The 22,287-nt window shown below is 35.8% G+C and overlaps 1 protein-coding gene across 3 annotated transcripts in view; it reads right to left on the bottom strand.

Moving 5' to 3' along the window:
* Window positions 1-1,400: 1,400 nt before the first annotated feature.
* The window catches only part of LOC134535943 (gastrula zinc finger protein XlCGF57.1-like), a 29,778-nt gene continuing 8,891 nt past the window's right edge, over window positions 1,401-22,287 (bottom strand). For all 3 annotated transcript variants that reach the window (XM_063375351.1, XM_063375352.1, XM_063375354.1), the window contains exons 7-14: window positions 17,495-17,613; window positions 15,181-15,337; window positions 13,305-13,414; window positions 9,379-9,520; window positions 6,077-6,256; window positions 5,895-5,977; window positions 4,406-4,710; window positions 1,401-2,901 (exon numbers count right to left, since the gene is read on the bottom strand). In XM_063375351.1, coding sequence (XP_063231421.1) covers window positions 2,682-2,901; window positions 4,406-4,710; window positions 5,895-5,977; window positions 6,077-6,256; window positions 9,379-9,520; window positions 13,305-13,414; window positions 15,181-15,337; window positions 17,495-17,613 — 1,316 coding nt within the window. In that variant the 3' untranslated portion in view covers window positions 1,401-2,681. The remainder of the gene's footprint in view (window positions 2,902-4,405; window positions 4,711-5,894; window positions 5,978-6,076; window positions 6,257-9,378; window positions 9,521-13,304; window positions 13,415-15,180; window positions 15,338-17,494; window positions 17,614-22,287) is intronic.

The raw sequence follows: 22,287 nt of genomic DNA, 5'->3' as shown, positions 1-22,287 counted from the left end.
AGCCAGAATAGGCATAAGTCAAACAGTATAGACTAGTGATGTCAGTTATATATTTTCCCTGGTTCTCAGTTCTGGCTATTAAAAATTGGTTCTAGGTTAATGCCCACACAATGTTCAATCACACAAAAGATACAATATCTCCTGATGGATGGTATGTTTATTTGTTCAACATGATTGTAAGTGATCTCTGTTCACAAAGAGGTTAATTAAATTATAAAAAAAAAAAAATTGTTAAAACCATTTTAACAGTTGCAGCACACCAAAGTAGCCAACTATAAATCATGGTAGTTTATTTTCAATTAAAGATTTTTTAAAGTACATATACTGAGTGTTATTTTTCCACAGGTTCATTACAAGTCGAAAAAAGAGGGAAAAAGGGTCGTGATGTCGGCACAAAAAACTCTTGTTTACGTTGGACACATCCCTCTGGTGTTAAGTTTCCAAGATTTACAGTCTACTGTATTTTTACCCCTGAAAGTTTTGGCTGCTAAGCTTTCATTTGGCGGTACCAGGGATTACGTTTAACCTGGACCAACCCCACCACTAGTTCAGATGCAGAGCGTGTAGTTTTCCAAATGAGCGATTCCCACATCCGAGTGAAGGGTAAGTATGACATCGGGGAACAGGAGCAAAGAATCACAAAAGCAGCACTTCAGATAGCAGGAATTAGGCAATGAAAATAAAACTATCTTGGATAACAAAATTTAACAGAGATACTGTACGTTCATTAGTAAATTCGCAACAGTATTTGTTCTACATATTTTCTCTCTGTTAGGCAGTTTTTTCAGATACAATGTTAAGATTTCGGAAGCTGTAGGAACCTAACTTCATAATTATTTCATCATAATTTGGTTGTTACGAGTTCTAGTACGTATATGATGAGTCGTGCCCATTACTGGGTGTCATGAGCACAGGCAATGCCGCGGCGTGACAGCCATGACGTACCTATTGTTGCCAAGGCAGGATGATTCTGCGGTGGCTTCTCTTTGCCTTCCACTCAATGAAGGTGAAAGGGACATCACAAACACCCAGTCCTGAACCAACGGAGGTGTGGTAAGTCCCTCCGCAGTTGAGAATTTAACCCGGTTCCCTTGGCCCACCAGCCAGATGCTAGCCACTAGATCAAGTGAATGGGCAGTACATACATGTTCAGCACAAAATTTTCTACCATTGCCAGATCTCGTAGCTATGAGTCCACTGTCTAGTTTTTTATAATGCTAAGGAACACACACTTTACCAGTGCTGAATGGGAAACATTTTTTCACATTCAACAAATTATTGGATGTTCAATGGCATGCCTTCATATGGGCAATGTCATCATAATATGCATACTTATTGTAGTAAACTGGAATAGTAGATTTACTTTTGGGACAGTTATTTTTAATGTACTGTAGTTACAATTATTTACTGCAGCTATGGTTTATTATTGAGTACAGGTCAATACAGGTAGTACACTTTATTAACAGCAGTGACAGTGGTACAACTTTCATTAAGTAATGAATCACGGACACAGGCAGATCGAATTATAATAACCATATAATTAACTTATTTCATTTTTATACTTCAGTATTAAATAATATCATTCCCGAAAAATTTGTTTTCAAAAATAATTATTTTAAAGCATGAGTAGTATTTCCAGCAGCCATTACCCTCATAAACACGTTTTTTTGCACCATGTTTTCCTGTCCCTTTAATAAATTGTAAAATAATTGGGGTTTCCAAAGTTACTAATTCAATGAAATTTACTCGGTTCCAATCTCTTGCTGATGCATTGAGCACATCTCTGTAAGTGCTGTCCCAAGACCTCATAAAATAAATTATTTTTCAGGAAAGGGACATGCTGTGGTCAGGAAGATGTTTTTATTAGTAGTACATATGTATACCACTTAACTCATGTACATCACAACAAAACTACACCATTTAAGAAAATAATTTTCTGCTCAGCTAAGTACTGTTGCAACAATCGACAGGTCTCCAGATCATGCATTCTTCGACTGTTGCTGACACAAAATGTGAAATACTAGCCACTTCCATTTAATAATGAGGACCATTGAAATATGCCACAGAACTTCAATTTTCACTATTTATTATTTTTGGCATTGATATTATTACAATTGAACACATACATCAAATAAATAATAACAGTAATGAAGAAAATAACTATCCATACAAATAAGGATTATTCAAAAAAACAGTCAGAACTCATATTTTACTGCAATAAACACATTCAAATCTTATCAACAAAAAAAATGCAGAATAACACATGATGTCAAATAAATTTTTCTCACTGCAAGTACACTTACTTGCCTACGTAGTTTAGATCATCGGCTGACTGTCAGTAACCTTTATAAAGACATAAAATAATTCTGATAAAACATGATCCGCAAAATGTGCACTTTGTTTAAAATAAAGCATTTATTAACATTTGATTAAAATTACATAGTTCATATAGACCCCACTGTATTTTGAAACTTAACCTAATACGCGTGTAGTGGTTCTACACTTCAATACCATAAAAAAAAATAAAAATTACTAATGAAATGCAATTATTTCTTGAGACAAACCCCCACAGTTAAGGAAACAAACTAAGTGAATCTGTAAGTGTCTTCCCTCTATGACTCCAGTTATCCTCGAGTGCTTCGAAGCACACGAAACACTACGTCCTCTTGGCAGGCCGAGCTTCACGATTTGGCAAGGCGCAAAACGTGCAAGATGACCTCGTCCACCGTCTGGTTGTTCAAGAGCGTCTTCACGGCAGAGTCGTCAATGACCACCGTGAAGAGCAGTTTGGCGTTCTCGCGCAGCCGGTCCGTGTAGCCCAGGTCATCCGACCCCATCGGCTGGTGGCCGCAGCGCTTGATGACGGCCTCCAAGAGACGATCAACCGGTGCATTGGGCCATCTGCGGCAAGAAAGCAAGGCTATGGCAGCAACTCTACACGGCACAACTGCTGATGTTTCACATAAAAACACATGACATACCAAATTTCTGAATTTATTTGATCATAATATGGGGTTTTCTCACAGTTAACGGTGACTTACATTAGCCAAACTCATGTTATTAGCCAAAATGTAGAAACAGAAGCGGCTAGGCATGTTTCAAATAAGGTAATATGTTGATTGTCTTAGGCGCATCTCGTAAATAAGCAAGTTTTTTCCCAACTAAACAAAAGCTGAAAATGTTATTCAAAAATGTTTCTACTGACATCTCTATGATTTAAAGTCAACTGTATTTTACATAGTTGTATGGTTATCGGTGTGAATTTTTTTTTGCCAATTTACCATGAGTCCATGAAACAATCTAGCAATTTTTTTTTTCCCCCAGCTAAATGTCTTGACTGCAGTAACTCATTGGAGATGGTAACTAATTCGGGGAAAAAAGATCCACCTTTTCGTAAAAAAGATTCAAATGGATTGCACAGTATTTTGCAGTACGCAAAAATTTTCTGGATCAATATGTAGAGTAGCAGGTTGTGGAAAATAAGGTGAATAGGAACTGAAATGAAAGATTGGTTGATTGTTAAGGTTAGGTTAGATTATGTTAGCTGCATAATTAAAATTAAAAAATTATTTCATAATTGAAATAATTTAACAAACATTTTCCATATAATTATTGTAGCTGATTTAACCAACCTTTCACATAGTATTAATTGTCTAATTTTCCAGAAGTTGTTACCTAATGTGGGAAAAAAATTATATCTGGATTCTAATTCTCATTTCAACAATTCTAATTTGATATTCGTATTACAAATAATTTTATATTCATATTTGATTTCAACAAAAAAACTTATATTCACACAGGTCTAGTTGTAACATGTCTACATACAGCTAAAAAGCCAAGGTGGTAGACAGCACACATTAACCATATAAACACAGCCAAGAATGAAAAACAACTATAACAAAACAATAAAAACATAAAGTAGTGAATTAAACCAAAATAAAATATAACAACTTTTAACAACTTCGGACCACTACAAAAGACAAACACCAGACAATAAACATAAGATTAAAAAATTAATAAATAGTTAAAAATAAAAAAAGAAAACAAAATGTCATGAGGCTTATATCAGCTGATTTCAACAAATGCACACCGGAATTGGTACATTCTCGGTCTAAGAGGCACGCAGCCAACAAAGACGGAAGGTCAGTGGATACAATTCAGAGAAACTGGAGAATGAATCATAAGTGGCCGAAAGTAAGTAACCATCCAAACATTCACCTAGGGTGATCTCGGATAGGCCAGGGATCCAATCCCAGGCTAACCCAAATACGTGTCCAACATTGTGCGGATGTGTAAGTAGGGTGCGCGAGTCTTGGTAGTTGTTTAGCGTTAGAGACGCTGTTACTAGCAGCTGCAAGTTTTCCAGTTGGTGAGGAAGAGGCAGTCGTTGGACCACGCGGCTCACCCGAATCCCTTGAGCGTGGCCTCGTCGACCAGCAGGGTGAGCAGCTCGCGCACCGAGTCTGCCAGGGCCTCGTCGCCCAGCACGCCCGCCTCTCCCGCCTGGGCGCCGGGCCCCTCGCCCTTGGCCACGCCCCGGGCGGGCCCCGCGCCGGCCGCCGCCAGCAGCTGCTGCTGCTGCAGCTTCTTCTTCTCCGCCTCGGCCAGGATCTCCTCCAGCATGTCGCGGTGCTTGGTGCGCATGTGGCGCAGCAGGCAGTCCTGCCGGATGAAGGCCCGGCCGCACTCCTCGCACGAGCGCGGCGGCTCCTGCGGCCCAGGCCAGGTTCGTCACACTTCCCAGACATCGCCCACAACCACCGTGACACACAGCAGAGAAGGTGAGGGAGGGCATTTTTCAGAACTTGGTCTCTTTTATTGACCCTGTGGGATAAAAGGTTAAATAACTTCTCACAGATGACTCAGGCAGTGGCGTAGCCAGGATTTGTGTATGGGGGGTGTTAAGAAGCATGCCCCCCCCCCCCCCCGTATTAAAGCGGGGGGTCCGGGGGCCGTCCCCCGGGAAAATTTGAATTATAAGGTGTAAAATAGTGCTATTTTAGCAGTTTTTTGTTCTTAAATTTAAATATTTAAATGGTAAAAATTTTATTAATTTTAATATGAAATTAGTTTGAGTGATGAATAAGAAATTAATTAAAGATTTGGTGCTAACGGGGGGGTTTGAATCCCTAAACCCCCTTCCCCCCCCCCCCCCCCCCACCCGGCTACGCCCGACTCAGGGCAGTAATCAAAGACATATGGGCAAGGTAGCGAACAAGCACTGCCTTGACGGGATACAACCAACAACCGTAACCTAAATCGTGGGCCGTATTCCAGAACGCGTCCACACCGAACCGCTGAGTTCACTAAATTTGACAGTCCGCACTCTTTCACGGTGTGCACTACGACGATAGTAATGCATTAGTCCCGGCTCAAGTTCGGGCCACGTTTAATTTTTCTCTCTATTTAAAGTTGTAATATTTATTGTGTAAATCACTCATACTGATGACAGTGGCAATAGAAAAGTTCTCAAGAATACCGCTCAACCATAAAGAAACCTGTTTTTAAGAAAATACCTTTTTGTTCATAATTTACTCCGCAAAAAGGTTTTATCTAATGCTGCATCATTTTCGAGATACTTCTCCTGAGAAAGTTGTGAAAACATAACATTTGTAAAATGAGAGCCTATTTTTGTAAGAATTTGTTTAAAATATGAAAAATATTAGAAAAAAATATTTTAACTTTAAAGCATCAGAAATGGTGTTATTTAGAGTTTTATCATGACCCGTAATCTTTCTTTTTATTTCATTATTGCCATGCAAGACTAAAGATCATTTATTGTTCTTCAAATTAATGAACAATTGTTTAACTGATGAAAGACATTTCTTTTGGTACTTAGTATACAACATAATTTGTAAAGAATAAACATTTTAAGAACTGTGAGTCAATCTTACCTTGGTGTGAGTCAAAAGATGGATTTTCAAGGAAGACTTCATAGCAAATGACTTCTCACAAATAGAAATGGGGCACTTGTGAGCTGGAACAAAAGAAAACCAAATGAATGTTAATTGCCATCAGAGCAAAGTTTTCTTTTCCCTCAAGGTACAGTAACCAGACACTGTTGAAGCAGACGAACCTTTAACGCCAGAATGCAGTACGTCATGACGAGCTAGATCTTCCTTGCGCACAAATGTCCGCTTGCATTTGGTGCATTCGAAAGGCTTGGCTCCCTCATGAACAAACTTGACGTGCAAGATCAGGCGGGCCCGTCGGTTGAATGCTTTCTGGCAGTGTCCACAAGTAAAACCATTCTCACCTGAAAAAGGAACATTTCATTTGTCTGGTTCTTAAATTACATAGCATGGTTGGTAAAGCTGATATTGTGGCCCATTCCTGATCATTTAAGATGATTACATCATAAAAGGACAATGGGGATCGAGTAATCAAATCTCACTTCTCACCAAAGCCATCCGGGTTGATTCTCGGCAGAGTGAAACCTGCCATCTGAAAACTTGTTGCGGATATTTCCGTCAGCTGGTAGGTTTTCTCCTCCACCCACTTATTCCATCAATGCATTACTCTCATCATTCCCACTCGTCCTCTATTGTCTCTAAATTACCCTAGTGTCGACAAGATGTAAAATCCAAATTCATTCGTTCATACATCATAAAAGCAATGGCCAAAATTTTTAGTCAAGTGCACTAAAGAAAGGTTTAAAACTGTGTTTGTATAAATCAACACAACAAATGCCAACAATAAATTGACAGAGACCTGGAAAATTGGCGATCACAATGAACTAGAAAAATAATGCAAATTCTGATACTTTGAAGTTAAAATGTGCTCTTTTAATTATTTTCATATTTTACACAAATTCCTACAATAAATAAGATACCATTTTACTTTTTTTACATTTTCACGTCTTTCTCGAAAACAGTAACTTTTGGCAAAATTAAACATTTTTTTATTTTTTATCCTGTTTTAGAAGAAGCCGTGTAAATCACTCAAACTAACAAACATAGCATCAGAAGAGCTCTTGTAAAAACCAGAAAGAAGCTAGTGTTAAAGTGCTCACTATGCTTTCATTTGAAGACTAAATTTATCATTGACAGTTAGAATTTTCTGCACAGTAAGTATTAAATGCAGCAAGCTGTGACATTTAAAATAGAATTTCTGTTAAGTTATTGTATATTAGCAGCAGGGTATGACTTTTTTTATTCTAAGTCATCAAACAAAAATTCATATAAAATAAAATGACCTAGTTTTTAGCTGTTAATTTTCTATAAGTATATAAAAAAAACACCATTACTTTCTCAGGTCTCTACCAACTGCCTATAACTAAGCACCTTTTAAACAATGGCTGTGCAAATTATCCTCAAATTTGGTTCAAAGTATCTTGCTGTATCTCAGAATATTAACCTAAGTAGGTACTACGACTAAAATATTTGTAGTACAAGTGTTCTCCTGTGTTACCAGCACTCCATACTCATCAGAACGCATCTTGGTTGGTAGAGAGGAAAAAAACAAGGGGGGAAGATAACCATGTCTCTAGTTGGAAGAAAAACTTAATAGGATATGCAGCTGCTAGAAATCCATTTCTATAAATTCCAACTGCTAGGCCCCAAAAATTTATAACTTAATATGTTAAGTGAGGAAACAATAATACAAAATAAATACAAGTGTATCATGAAATTGTAGAATCCATAATTTACAGTTTTTATTAATTTATTTAAGTGTATATAAAAGCTGATAGTAAAAGCTTAGCACGGTATTTTCCTTTTATCTTCACTTGAAAGTTTTTTGGTTCTCTTGTGAAACCGACAGAACTTTTTTTTTGTAGGTCAGGCAGAAAAAACTAAGTCCATAAAACAAAAACATGTTTAGCGATACTGCTGATGTTAGTTATGGTCCCTAAACAATCCCTTCTGGGATATGGGATAGGGAGGGTCCTAATTGAGGGATGCCTCTCCCCCCTCTTCAAATCACAGTAATTAAGCCGACAAAGAAGTACCGGCAAAACCAGTATTATGTTGCTCATGCACCAGTAACCTGAAATGCGGTACACAAAACAAACATTCCCCTTGGTATTTTCCAAGCAGCTGCATTATTGTGTAACCGATAACTGATATAGGTTTTTTTTTAATGATTGCCAATATTGAAAAATGTACTGATAATTAGAGATGGTGATTTATAGCATTTAAAATAATAACATTAAGCATTTTGAATTTGAAATTTAGCATTTGTAGCATTTTTAAAGACCAGATTTAGCCAATTGTCTCATTTTACATTACTGAAGAAAAGTATATTTTTAAAAAGCATTAAATAATACACATATTAATTATTAACAACCACACAAATAAAGATCTAGCACAACTACAAAGATAGCATATCTTGACAGGTTTCCAAACAAATTTTTAGCACTTATTAGTGCAATAAATTGAATACTTAAAATTACAATAAATATTTTTTAGCCATGTTCATGGCCATAGTTGATGTAGAGTGCACAAATAATGTTATTGAAACTCGTTTTTTCAAATTTTTTTTTTTCTTTCAATTTTTGGCTTCTTTTGGTTTTCGATCATGCCAGAAACCGTTGCTTGCCGTTTTACCAACTTTACTTCTTCATCCGATTTCTCGGTAAATCATTTTTTTGCAGCCTGATGTTCCTCACATTTAATGTGCTTTTCAAGTACATCTTTTTTTTTCCACTCCAGACGGCGATTACATAAATTGCACATTAAATATTTGTATCACTTTCGTAGAACTGTTCACTTTTGTATTCATTTATGCGATCGCGAATGAAAATTACGTTTCATCCCATTTTTACCACGAGAAATAACAGTATACAACACATTCACGAGTATGCACGTATTTGTAAACACACCACCTTCCACAGACTACACAAGAACGCGGCTTTCACGTGAAATACAGCCAGAAAATGGGATATACATTTGTTAGCGGGGCGAAACAGAGATATCACAATATGGTGGCCTAAAAACTTGTACTCTGCAAGATGACGGACAATCTTCCAGCTAGTTGTTCTTTGCTTTGTTTACAATCGTGAGGCGCGGATGGCCATTCTTCATTCAATATTTACGAACAATAGTTGTGAATGACGTGACAATAAGATGCTTGTGCTGAATACGCCATAAAATGATGGTTTATTTTGATACTGAACTGAAACGAAATACAATCGGTAAATAAATTGTGTAGAGTGAAGACGAATCTAAGTTTTTTACCTTGATTTCGCACTTATCTCGGAATAGTCTAGATTTCGTATTTTATAGCGGAAAAAATATAATTTAGCATATTTTTGAATCTGTTTCGCGAAAACAAAAAAATCACCATCCCTACTGATAATACATACGTATTTTACTAAATGTAACATGCAAATAGGACTGCCAACTTGAAGCTGTAACAACACGAAGGAAGAAGTCGCACCAGTGTGGTGGAAAATGTGAGCTCGCAGCTGAGACGCCTGGATGAAGCTCTTCCCGCAGTACTGGCAGGAGTGAGGCTTCACGCCAGTGTGGGTCCTGATGTGGCGGTTCAGCGTCTCCTTCGCCGAGAACTTGGCGAAACACTGCAAACAGCGGAGGGGCACAGCTCGAAACCAACGGCGACACCCACAAATGCTACTTCACACACACTCTCTCTCTCTCTCTCTCTCTCTCTCTCTCTCTCTCTCTCTCTCTACAGCACAAACCTTCCTTCACAACTTGAAAACAACAACAACAACAACAAAAAAAAAAATTCCATCTTACACCAGGAGCATACGCAAAATTTCATCTCGAGGAAGCTAGAACCCCTTTGCTACATAGTCAAAGATATAAAGATGCATGTAGCAAAACTTTTGTGTTTGTGCCAAACAGCAACACTAACATTTGACAGCAAGCCAATCCAAAATGACGTATTTTCCAGTATTTTAACATAAATTGGAGAAGAAACTTTTTTACTTTTTCAGGTAGTGTAATTATGTAATATTAACCGTACTTTGAGAAAATTGAAAAAATGATGATGATGTCATGAAGTGTTTACAAAATAATGTGTGATTTTATACTTGTTGCACATGTCAAATATTAATATGTCAAAGATTGTTGACTTTCGAGTCGAGTAAAGCCAGCTACTTATTAACTTGGCTAAAGTTTTGGAGTCTCGGCCCATACTTGAAAAATACTATTCAAGTATTAAATAAAATTATTTTTTTTCCTAATTACTCATGGAAGAAATAAATTTAATTGATGTGATATCTTAAAAAGCCAACCCAAACTTAATTAAAGAACTAGTATGTAATTGGTCAAGACCATATCATAACAGAGCTATACACTTGTTACTACAAATTGACAGTGAGGGAGAAAGGGGATAGATGCAACAGAAAATTTCAGTATAAATGTCTAAATAAATAAAAATAAAAAATCTCCAGTTCAGTTTAAAGAAAACAGCTGCAAATAACACTACTAGGAAAAATTCAAGTAGCTAGGACATGAAAAAAGAGAGGAAGGGTTTAAGACATAGAAATGAATACACATATCAAAACCAAGTTCCCTCACACCACCACAGACCACAGACCACAGTAAAAAAAAAATAGAACCATTTAATTTCAATGAAGGTAAACAGGTTACTTTTTAAACATGGTGTGCATTCATTTCATAAAAAAGTATTTATTTTAAAAAAGAACATGCAGTCTGTTTGAATAAAAAAAATCTATAAGAGCAGCATCATTTCAACAGTATAATTCTTAAAAGTTTTTTATAGTTGATACACAACATACCGCTGTTTTAGAAGTATTCAATATTCAGTCCACTATTCCTAGGCAAGCAGAAAAAAGAATAGGATTAGATTAGCAGTTTGAAAAAATTCTTATAAGCAGGTAATATTTAATTGTAACACATTCACAGGCTAAGAAATTGTACAGTACAATAGTCAACAAGTAATTTGAGCATAATGGGAAGACAAAGACACTACAAAATAACTAATGACTAAGAAACATTTCTTATTTACAGCATTTCAACAACTTCTTTCAGATCACTCATGGACTCCTGTTAGTTACCAAACAAATCCACAAATATTGCCAAATGTCCTGCAAAGGCAGAAATGTCAACATTAAGCTCATAAATGTACAACAGCGCTATATTTTTAATAGACAACAAGTAGTGGTGGATTGATAGCAAATGCAAGCCAAAGATTACACTAACCACATATTACGTACAAAGATTCTTTAAAAAGAGTTTTAAAATTGTATAACATATAACAAAATTCATCACACAATATTATTTGCAAAAACTTTAAATCCTCATTCTTATTTTCCCAAAACCGACATGGACAAAATCACCGTCCAAACACAACAAAAATTATAGATATTATGAAAGAATTCAAATTTAAATTATGTTACATCAACAGTAAAAAAAACAAGGAGATGTTTCTCAATAACTTAAGTCTGATACAATGCATTTTCGACTGTCAAAAATGTTTTCCAAGTGGAAGAAATTTATTCAGACGCCAATTACCGAAAGATTAGGAACTAGATATTCACACCAAGATTAGTAAGGGTAAAATCTCAATTTTTTTTTAATCCAATTTTCGAATTCAAATCCCAAAGAGTACCTCAAATCCAAATCTATGCCTCAAGGATCAAAAACAAAATTATATAAAATTAATTAAAAATATTAACTATGGTGTTCAAACATTCAACCCTCTAAATGTTTGTTTCACAAAATAAGTTTCCAGATATTTTATTTCTACATTACATGTTAAAAATTGTGCAATATTTTGGGGAATGGTAACAGGATAGGTATGAATAAAAAAAAATGAACTAGTAAACTTCAGAGGTTATCGTTTTGAATATTTTAATTTACTTAATTTCCACTGATTTTTTAAAACGTTTTACTTGATTATTAAATTTTTGAATATTAAGGATTTGATGGTATTTGAGGATTTCATTGGCCCATCCCTAACCAAGATGTACGTTCCTAAAATATCAGTACAGCATGCTGTTTACGTGTTTCAAATTAATTGTTATACCAAAATTAAATTCAAACCTGAAATAAACACACCACTGGTAAACTATTTTGTCAGTTAAAAATTCCAGTAAAAGCCCAGTGAACTGCAACTAGAGAAACACATACATACCTATTAGCAAAAAAATTGCATAGCAGAATATTTATTTTTCTTGTTTTTTAAAAAGAATCTTACAAAAAAAAATAATTTGAAAATGCTTCTTTTTTACCATAAAGTTTGCCTGTCCGACATTCTCATCAAGAGCATTTTAATTATTTTTACAGTAATTTAAGTATTCTGGTTAAATAACTTAAATGACTTTTATTGATGATAATGATAATGAATTAATGAGTAATGACCCTATTGAATTTTACCACATGAAGTTAGACATCACAACTTGAGACAGTTCACTTCTCTTTTATTCATTGGATCGGGGATACCAAATCACTTGCACTTTTTTCCCAAGCACTTCCACCATGACACTTATCAAGCCTTCAATTTAGGGAGGGGCAGTTTGAATGCTATGAAATACTCCCAAACACATTGAAAACCAACACATACCCCCACCCCCTCACAAAAATGAAGAAGCAATTTTAACACATTTTTGACACCTTGAAAAAAATTGTAGGAATTACAAAATATTTACAAAAAAAATAAATTGGACTTACTTCAAAGGTCAGTTGCAGTCTAATATCCCTTCGGTTTTTGAAGTGAAACATCTTTGCTGAAGGAGCTACAATTTTCGAGCGATACGAAAATTCTGATCGCATGAATAGTTAGGTACGTGGTGGGGGAACCAGTAGAGGAAGAGAGTGTCTCAACAGCGACGCCACTCCAATGCATGCACCAGCGTTCGAATGAGAAGACAGCAAGGAGGGAGGGGGAGGTACGTAGAGTAGCATGCTATATGGTAGTTGTAACGGCCGGAAGGGGAGAGGTAGAAATGACGCAGCAGTGATGCTACGGAATTCTCGTAATGCTGCTTGTGTTTGTCTATTAAGTTTTCTTTTTTAATTTGAGATTATACCTGGATCCTTGCTTTTCTAAATTATTATATCTAGTTCAATAAAAAATTACTAGTAATATATTCCCAACTATACCTAACAAGCAAGAAGTTTCACTTCTGTCATGCGAGGACTCCACCGACACACCTTTTTTAGTTATAGGGGTTTTACAGAAGACTAGGGGGAGGGGGGAATAATTATTATCCCCAATGCCCCTCTCATAGGACTGCCACTGCACTTACCAAATAGTACAGAAACAGTAAATTAATACACATCACACAAAGCCATAGACATTACACACATACACACATGTTCCCTTGTGGTGTGTGCACTCCACGGAACCTGACGTAAAGCTAGGTCACTCACCTCCTTGCATTCGTACGGCCGCTCACCAGTGTGCATACGCCTGTGCTTCTTCATGGCACCGCTCGACGGGAAACGTTTAGGGCAGAAATCACAGTGATACGGCCGCTCTCCTAGCAACAGAAAAACAAACCACGAGTGGAAGCAGCATCACCAACGAAAACAAATTACACAACCCATAAGCTTTGTTGGTCAATACTTGTAAAAAAAAAGTGAGTGTACTTATGTATGCTCGTTATTAGTTATACATACTTACTTTCATTTTGCACGCAAATAATCAATATAAATAAAATATTAAAAGGACTGAAGTGATATAAATATGGTCGGTAAAGTATAAATTCAATCAAATTATAATATTTGAAAAAATATTCGGTATTAAATATTAATATAAATGCATGTGCCAAATTAATTATTTAATTTAGTAAAATAATTGAGACGAATTTTAAATAATAATATAAATAAATAAATATGATGAATGTTTATGCTAATTTATTAATTGTAAATATTTGTTAGATAATAATGTAATATTTAATAGTTGATAATGCAAATAAATTATAGATACGGAAACAAACTCACGAATACTCCCATGAAAACGGCCAGGAGACTATTGACACTCCCTGCCAGAGACAAAGGAAGCTTACAAGCAACCCGGCATTGTTATACATACGGTAACATAACCTCACTTATATAAATAAAATACACTTGAAAATTTTTATAAACACAATTTCTATCACTAATATTCACAATAAATAAATAAATGTATAACAACCCAGATTACAGCCTTCCTCATGCAATCCAGTAATAATCATTTGTTAAAAATTTTTTGTCATATTTCAGGTTAGGTTTTCAAATTATGTAAAGCTTTTTGTTTTCAAAGTTATTGTGAAAATATTTCACCGGGTTTATTGTTTTTATTTTTAAAATTCATAAATTTATAATTCAAGTTTTTTTTTTTTTGCTGGCTTCTTTGTGTGGGAAGGCGTGCTGACATAATTCTCCTTCGTTTATCCACGACCGAGGCTTTGTTTCACACGCTAGGCGTGTGAGTCACTGTCACGGGAGTGCGAGAAAGAGACAAAATCGCTGCGTCGTGGGAACAGAAGTAAACATTTCGTGAAAGCCTCTGTTGCCATGCGCCGTGATTGGCTGAAGATTACGTCAGCGAGCCCAGAACACTGCCCGCACAAAGGGAAGGAAGGCTGTAAAATTCAGTCATTGTCCGAACACCGGACCAGGTAGTCATTGTCCGAGCACCGGGACGAGAGGTCATGGCCGGGCGATGGCTTAGTGTTTTATATATGTATATATTTTTAGGTATATTTAATTTTTATTTATTCTGTTCGAAATATAGTGTGATTTTTCAATGAATTAAAAAAAACAGGCAATACATTGAACATTGTGTATAAATTTCTTCTTTTTTCATGACCTGCAACCTCTATGTTCTACTCATCACCTAATTTGAGCTAGCCGGACGTGGCGAGTGGTGACAAAAATGTTTTTAATAATATGGACCAGTACTCAATATCAACCACTAAAGTATATGATTTAAAAGCACATACATATATAATTTTTATTTGTATGCCTGTGAAAATTTTGTTGCATGGTGCACGTCTTAAATTCGATATCATAATTTTATGACATGCCCAAACAAGTATAACTTCATAATCCCTAAAGTGTCTATTGCCTGTTTGCGAAAGCAGAGTATCTGGTGGAAAACGCAGAATGCAAGCCATATTCCACGAAACTAACCCTATTTAGTTTCAAATAGGGATTGATGCACTCAATTATTTCCTTCACGGGTGTTGCGGGAGCAAATGATGGAAAGTCGAGGTACCACAGCGGATGCTCCCCGGAGATGAGACGCCGAGCTGGAACTGACCTGTGTGCGTGCGCATGTGGATGTGGAGCAGGGTGGAGCCGTGGAACACCTTGTCGCAGTGCACGCAGGTGAACTTCTTCTTCTGCTTCACCTGGCCCGCGTGGGCGCGAAGGTGCTCTCGCAGGTTGTCCTTCCGGCTGAACATCCGCCCACACACCTACACCCACACAGACACAGCTCCTTGACACGAGTTTGCATTTAAATACTTCAAACATGGGCGTCGCAACCGGGGGGGACAAGGGGGACACGTCCCCCCCCCCCCAATAATAAAAGTCTTCAATTTCGTCCCCTCCAATAATATATTTAGTTTAGTAGTTTCTCCTGATGTTTAAATTAAATATTTTGTGTGGATATAGCACCAGCAGATATGTTAACTGTGTTTTTACAAATTTGTTCTCTGAAAATAATTTTCATAAAAAATAAATTATAATTTGCAACCAACTATAATTACAATATTTAGGAAAGAAAAATGCCTAAAAACCACCTTTTTGCAACTTCAAACACCAAATTTTCCCGGGGGAGGACCCCTGAATCCCACCGCTTTTTTTTCAGGGGATGGATATTCTTCAAACAACTAAATCAATTAAAGTCCCCCCCAAAAAAATATATCCTTGCGACGCCCATGCTTCAAACATAAATAGTAATAAAAATAAATATCTGAATGGTTTTAGTTTTTGTATTATAAACCATCAATAAAATTTAAAACATGTGTGTATCGTAAAATGAGTTATGACAAAAGAGTTACACAAATCTGAATCTGATTAGTGGTTGCCTTTCGTTATGTTGTATGCCTACATAACCTACTATTTTGTTTCAAATTTTTATATCTATTACTTACTGTCTTACTTTCAATTAAGGTATTATGTACTGTGAATTTGCCGCGGCAGTCTCGCTGGGACGTGAAAACGAGTTGGCAGGAGTCGGCCAGTGCCATAAACTGCATGGTCCGCGACGCGGTGAGGAATCACCAAGGAAATGGTTGAGATAAGCCTGGGTCCGCGAAATACACACAGAGTCTACGTATTATTAGTATTTTTTTGGCAATGATATTTTGTAAATAATTCTATGTAAAACTGATTTGTTCCATAGCCACAATTAAAGAGTATGAAATACAATAAACAAATAAACATAAATGAACATAAAGTGCTTGGTGTCAAAATAGTCAAGTTGGCAGGAATAAAAAAAAAATGAATAAAGGCGGAGTTCAAGTCAGCGCCCTCAATTTTTCATGAAACCTTTTTGACATTGCCATAGCGTTCCCTTTCTGGACTGGACTAGCACTGGACATTTTAGGCTTTTTGGATTCCTTTCGACGCAAACTTTTCTCAGACTTGCGTTTGCTATAATTACGAGCATATATATATACACACACAAGAGTCATATGAGATGACATCTTTAATTATAAATTTAATATAGATTTACACTTATATTCAGTGAATATTTATATGTATTTGGCTCACTTTGGATCCTAGTAGTGCTCCGAAAGTTCTTCACAATGAATGACACCCGAATCAATGCTCTAAGTAAATGTGTTTCCACACTACACCAATTTATATCTTTACACACAGCTAATTCGTAACAATCAAGCGCATGCGCCTACACTTGTACCGTGACATCACGGGCAAAACAAATACTGCGCGACAAACATGTACAGACATGATCTATCTGTTGTGGGCTCAACCACTGTTTACGCATTATTAGTCTCGTAGTTATTAATAATTCAAATCTAACTGTATTTTGTCACGCAAGAAAATTTGATCGACTATCACTGTTTCAAGAGAATAGACATTTTCACATCAAAAAATGTAATTTCTCTTAATTAACCACTAGTCAACAGTTAGGTAATAAGATATGGAAAAGCATTAAACAAATAATGAATATTAAACCAACCATACCAGTTACAGCGTTCACTTTTTTAGGAAAAAAAAATCACTATAAGGACGACTGAACCAAAATTCAAACCTGGGTCCTTTGGAATGGAGTCCAGATTTTGACAACTGTGCCTCCTTGCTCCGTGTCAGGAAATTAAGAATTAAATTTTTAATTCAAAAACCAATTAAGGTTGAATGAATATACTTAAATACCACGCATCAAAAATTGTAAAAAAATGAAAAGCTAGTCTTGACCCAGCATTAGTCACATAAGCAATATTTTCACAGCAGTATCAAAATTCTTCTTGGCCACACATGTGGTACATGCAGTAGGTAATTTAAAACAGCATTACAGTGAAAGTGATAATAGCCATGTGCTGATACTCGATACTGAAATCATTTACACTTGTAATTAAAGAACACGAATGTGCTTAGCAACCAACCTGACAAGGGTGTGAAGGTTTAGGGTTTCCATCACAGCCAGTTTGAATAACGTGACGCTCCAGGTGGTATTTCCGGCTGAACTGTCTGTTGCACCGAGAGCATGAATAAGGCTTTAAACCTGCGTGCACACAGAAAAAAAACTGATATCACACAAAACTAATAAAACACATTCAGAACACGTTCAAAAGGTAAATTAATTGGTTACACAAGCAGTTCTACACTTACCTATCACCACAAATATGTCAAATGTGAGTGATTGAAAGGAGATATAATTTTATAATTCTTTCTGCAGAGTGTCACAATTGCAGTCATAATAGCTTGCACAAACATTAACTGTTTTACACTGAATAGCCATTTGTTAAAGAGCTTTTTTAACAGTTCAGGGATAGGAGTGGCCCTTGGCTTTAAAAAAAGGTAAAATGTAGACTAAATCTTTAAAAAAGTAGACTTTGTAGACCATCAAATCTCTATAAAATATACTTTAAAAATCAAGCCTCAATCATCAAGAACGACAAAAATTAAAAATGCTAAGAGAAGATTTCTTTATATACCCCTACCAATTTGCCGGTTAAGACTAGAAATAATGTACATGCACTTTAAAAAAATAGATGTCAGATAATTTATTAATTTAATAAACACTAAAAATATATTTTATTTTAAAATAATTACAAATTTTTTTTGTGGAGTTTAAGCTTTGATTTTCATTCATTTCACTGAACATTTCATTTTTGGCTTTGGATGGGGATTGGCTGCCCTCCCCCCTCCCGGGCCCATCCGAAGAAACACCATTATTAATCTTAATTTCACAAGCACTAAGAAAACGGAACGGGAACATACAAAAAATAAAGATCGTGTAAAATATATTTCAAATACTTACAACAATGGATATTCCTGTGTCTACATTAAATATATTAATTTCATCCCATTTGTTTGTGTTATTGCTGCTGCATTGTTAATTTCATCCCATTTGTTTGTGTTATTGCTGCTGCTTAAAGTAAATTCAAAATATCAAGTTGTTAAATGTTAGGCCTATAACTATTTTTACTCAAGTTTTGAGGTTGACATTAACTACTAAAGTTAAAACAAAAATAATATAGTTAATGCTGTAAAAAATTGAAAATTGTTATTACAGCAAGCGTTGACTTGAAGAATAACTCCGTGTAGTTTTTTGTAAAATTTTACTTTCCCCTCAATTACACTTTCCTCTGAATTGCACAGTTTTCAGTTTTCCCCTCGAAAAGTTTAATTCAGGGGTTCCACTGTAGTTATAAACTTACAGTAAGAGAAAAATCGTGCTTAAGGTCAGCTAATGCCTATCTCCATCAACTGTTACCATCACTGGTTAGAAGGGATCTTCTCTAACCAGACTTATAATCCCTCCAACACATTATGTCATGTGAGATACACTGCCTGTTAATAATTAATACCACAACCAGGACCTCAACCAGAGGGTAAACTACTATATTACAACAAATGCAAATTCTCTGTAATGTAACTTGATACAAACAAATTTATTTAGATTTATATTGATTTCCATACAGTTATTGGTATGAAAGGTCAAGCATGCTCTGCATTCTGCAGTAATGTAGTATTTTGCAAATTAGTAATGAGCAAATTTATGAATATTTTAAAAAAATTTCAGTTTAAGAACAAAAAAGAGACAATGTAGACTGATTTCAGAAAAATAGAGACTGATAGAGGCTTTTTTTTAAAAAAGATACTTTTAGCTAGAAAAGAGACTCACTCTGATGCCTGCAGTAACACATAACTACACAAGTTAAAAACTAAATCATATGTATTAGAATAACACTATCTTATGAACCATAATCGTTAGTGGTACCACACTCAAAATAAAAATTTTGGAAAGATGGATTTAATACATTATGTAAATGAAATGTATATTATTTTTCTCCTGAGCATATGATTATAATTATTTTTAGCTCTGAATTAAATGTTTCTACTTTTTCCTTCAAAGGATAACTGGTTAAAAAATAACTGAATAATGGAAAAAGCTAGTGAAATTATAGTGACATCTAATTCAAAAGATATATATTTAAAATTTAAACAAATAATATGAATATTTTCAAATGAATCAGTTTGTACTTAAAAAGTAATAGGTAATAGGTTTTATGTAAGCCATACAGTACCAAGCATGCTATGTATGCATGATTCTAATATATTTCAACTGTCGTGCAGATTTTTCTTCCATCAATTTTTTTAAGTATTTTTTGTATACATACTACCACTTAAAACCTTTCACTGAATAATGGAATGGAATTTTTTTTACTTCAAGAAAACTATATAATTAATATTTCTGAAATACTTTTTAGTACTTAAAGTTTACTTGAAAATTAGCCTAGCTGCATCATGTGATGGTCGATTAAGGGCCCTGCCTAACAGGGCATATGTAGTGTGCAGAGCTTCAGAAAAAACACTAGATCTGGAAAACTGATCAAGATATTAGAGTGGTGTCTGTTTACGAAAATCATTTAAAAATACGCTGAGAAGTGATGAATAGTTTTTTTTCTTTTTCTTTCTTTCCAGAATACCCATAGATTAGGGTGACCAAACGTCCCGTAAAAACGGGATTGTCCCGTTTTTTAACGATCGTACACGGGGTCCCGAAAAAGTCTCCCGGGACGCCTAAATGTCCCGTGACTTGATGTAAGTTTTTGGACATACGCCATTGCTAAGAACTTTTTCTGTTTGAAGAAAAACTAATAAATAAAATAAATAAATAAAAATACTCAAAAAAAGACAAAAAACACACAAAATTAAGCAAACAATTGCTGTTGTCAACAAGGATATGAACACCACAAAATATTCCGAAACAGGAATATGGTCAGTAAACAAACAAAGAAAAATGTACTAAGAGAACGAAAAAATCCCCACAAATGATGACAACACAAAAATATTGAAACCCAAAATAATTCAGCACAACAGTTGAAGCGAGACAAAAAACATGACAAAACGAAAAGACAAACAAATACAATAGTTTTACCTAAACAGAAACAAGCGACGTTTCGGGAACTGCTATCTGCTCCCGTCCTCAGGCAGAGACGCACATGGTATGGAAACACAGGTGCGACTGAGAAGGGGCTGGAAAATGAGGGTATTTATCAGAGAAAGGGCTACATCTTGCTCAGCCAATGACAGACGAGCTGTCTCCCCATTGGCTGTGCACCATGTAGTTAAAGCGGATTGGTTATGGTGGGTTGAGTATTGGCTATTGTTTTGTGCTGCAGGGATGTTTCTCTCTTTATCAAAGGGATCCACATATTTTTTAATTCAATGCTCTGCTGGCTGAAAATATTTTTATTGCTAATAATGAAGGCTGATTCTTTGATTTTCCTTTTTATTTTATCGGATTCCTGTATGAGTGGTGTGGAGTCTTCCCAGAGAATTTTGTGGCTATTTTCCCATGTATGTTCAGCAAGTCTGGATTTTAGGGTTTCACCCTTCTTGCAGTTGTTTTTGTGTTCTTTGATTCGGGTGGATAGAGCTCTGCCAGTTTCACCTATGTACATGTGGCCACATTCACAGGAAATTTGATACACACAGTTGTGGGTTTGTAATTTTTCTGTGGCTGGTTTCACCTTGGTAACAATACTTTTAATAGTAGATTTAGAACGGAATGCTGTTTGAAGTCCATATTTATTTCCTAGGCGTCTTATTTTTTCTGAAAGCCCTTGAACATACGGAATAACTAGGGTTCCTGCAGGTTTCTCAGTTTCTGTGGATTTGAGTGTTTTGTTGGATTTCAAATGCTGTTTGATGGTGTTGACAGGGTAACCATTGGCTATGAGTTCTTTTTTTATATGATTGTGTTCAACCGCAATGGATTTCTCATCAGAACAAATAATCTCAGCTCGGTTGGTTAAGTGTGAATTATGCCAGTTTTTGTTGTTTTGGGATGGTTGGATGCAAAATTAAGGTATTGGCCTGTGTGCGTAGGTTTCCTGTATACTTTTGTTTCCAGGCTGTTGTTTTTTCTGCTGACTAGTACATCCAGGAAAGAAATGCTACCTTTGGTTTCTTTTTCATATGTGAATTTTATTGATGGCCTCAGAGAGTTGAGGTGGTTCACAAATTCCTCCAAAGTTTCAGGTCCATGTTGCCAGATAGTGAAGGTATCATCCACATAACGGAGCCAGATTTTAGGAGGGCTATTACTTTTGCTAAGTGCTTCTTGCTCAAAGTTTTCCATAAATATATTGGCCATAAATGGTGAAAGAGAAGAGCCCATTGCCATGCCATCGGTCTGTTTGTAGAAAATATCCTTGAACTGGAAATATGTTGTGGTGACACAGAGGGTAATCATTTCCATGATGGATGGGATTGGTATTATAGTTCTGTCCTTTAGGGTTGGATCAGCTTCCAATTTGGCCTTGACAATGCTGAGTGTTTCGGCTACTGGCACATTAGTGATTACGTTGGGTTGATGATACACTTTTGTCGCGCCTCTCCTCGGGCCGTCTTCCCCTCTCCTCGACAGTTGAATTTTTGAAGATATGCTAGTATGTGTTTGCGATCCCTGCCCATAATGGTAATACTAAAAGAATCTTTTCGCTTATGAACATTCAATGGACGGATGAAAGGAACAAGATGGGAGTGGATACCCTTTCTGCAATCTTGCAGGTACTCTACAATTTAAAAATGGACTGTTCTAGTTTTTACAACTTTATATTGGGAAAAAAAGAGGTTTTAAAATTGGCTGGAACGAAAGAAAAATATCCCCAATTGAAATACTAAAGATTTTTAACATAACTTTGACTAACAATTTTAGTTATCT

This window comes from Bacillus rossius, chromosome 10 (genome assembly GCF_032445375.1).
Source record: "Bacillus rossius redtenbacheri isolate Brsri chromosome 10, Brsri_v3, whole genome shotgun sequence".
Taxonomy (NCBI): domain Eukaryota; kingdom Metazoa; phylum Arthropoda; class Insecta; order Phasmatodea; family Bacillidae; genus Bacillus; species Bacillus rossius.
This window is presented reverse-complemented; position numbering and strand designations above follow the sequence as displayed.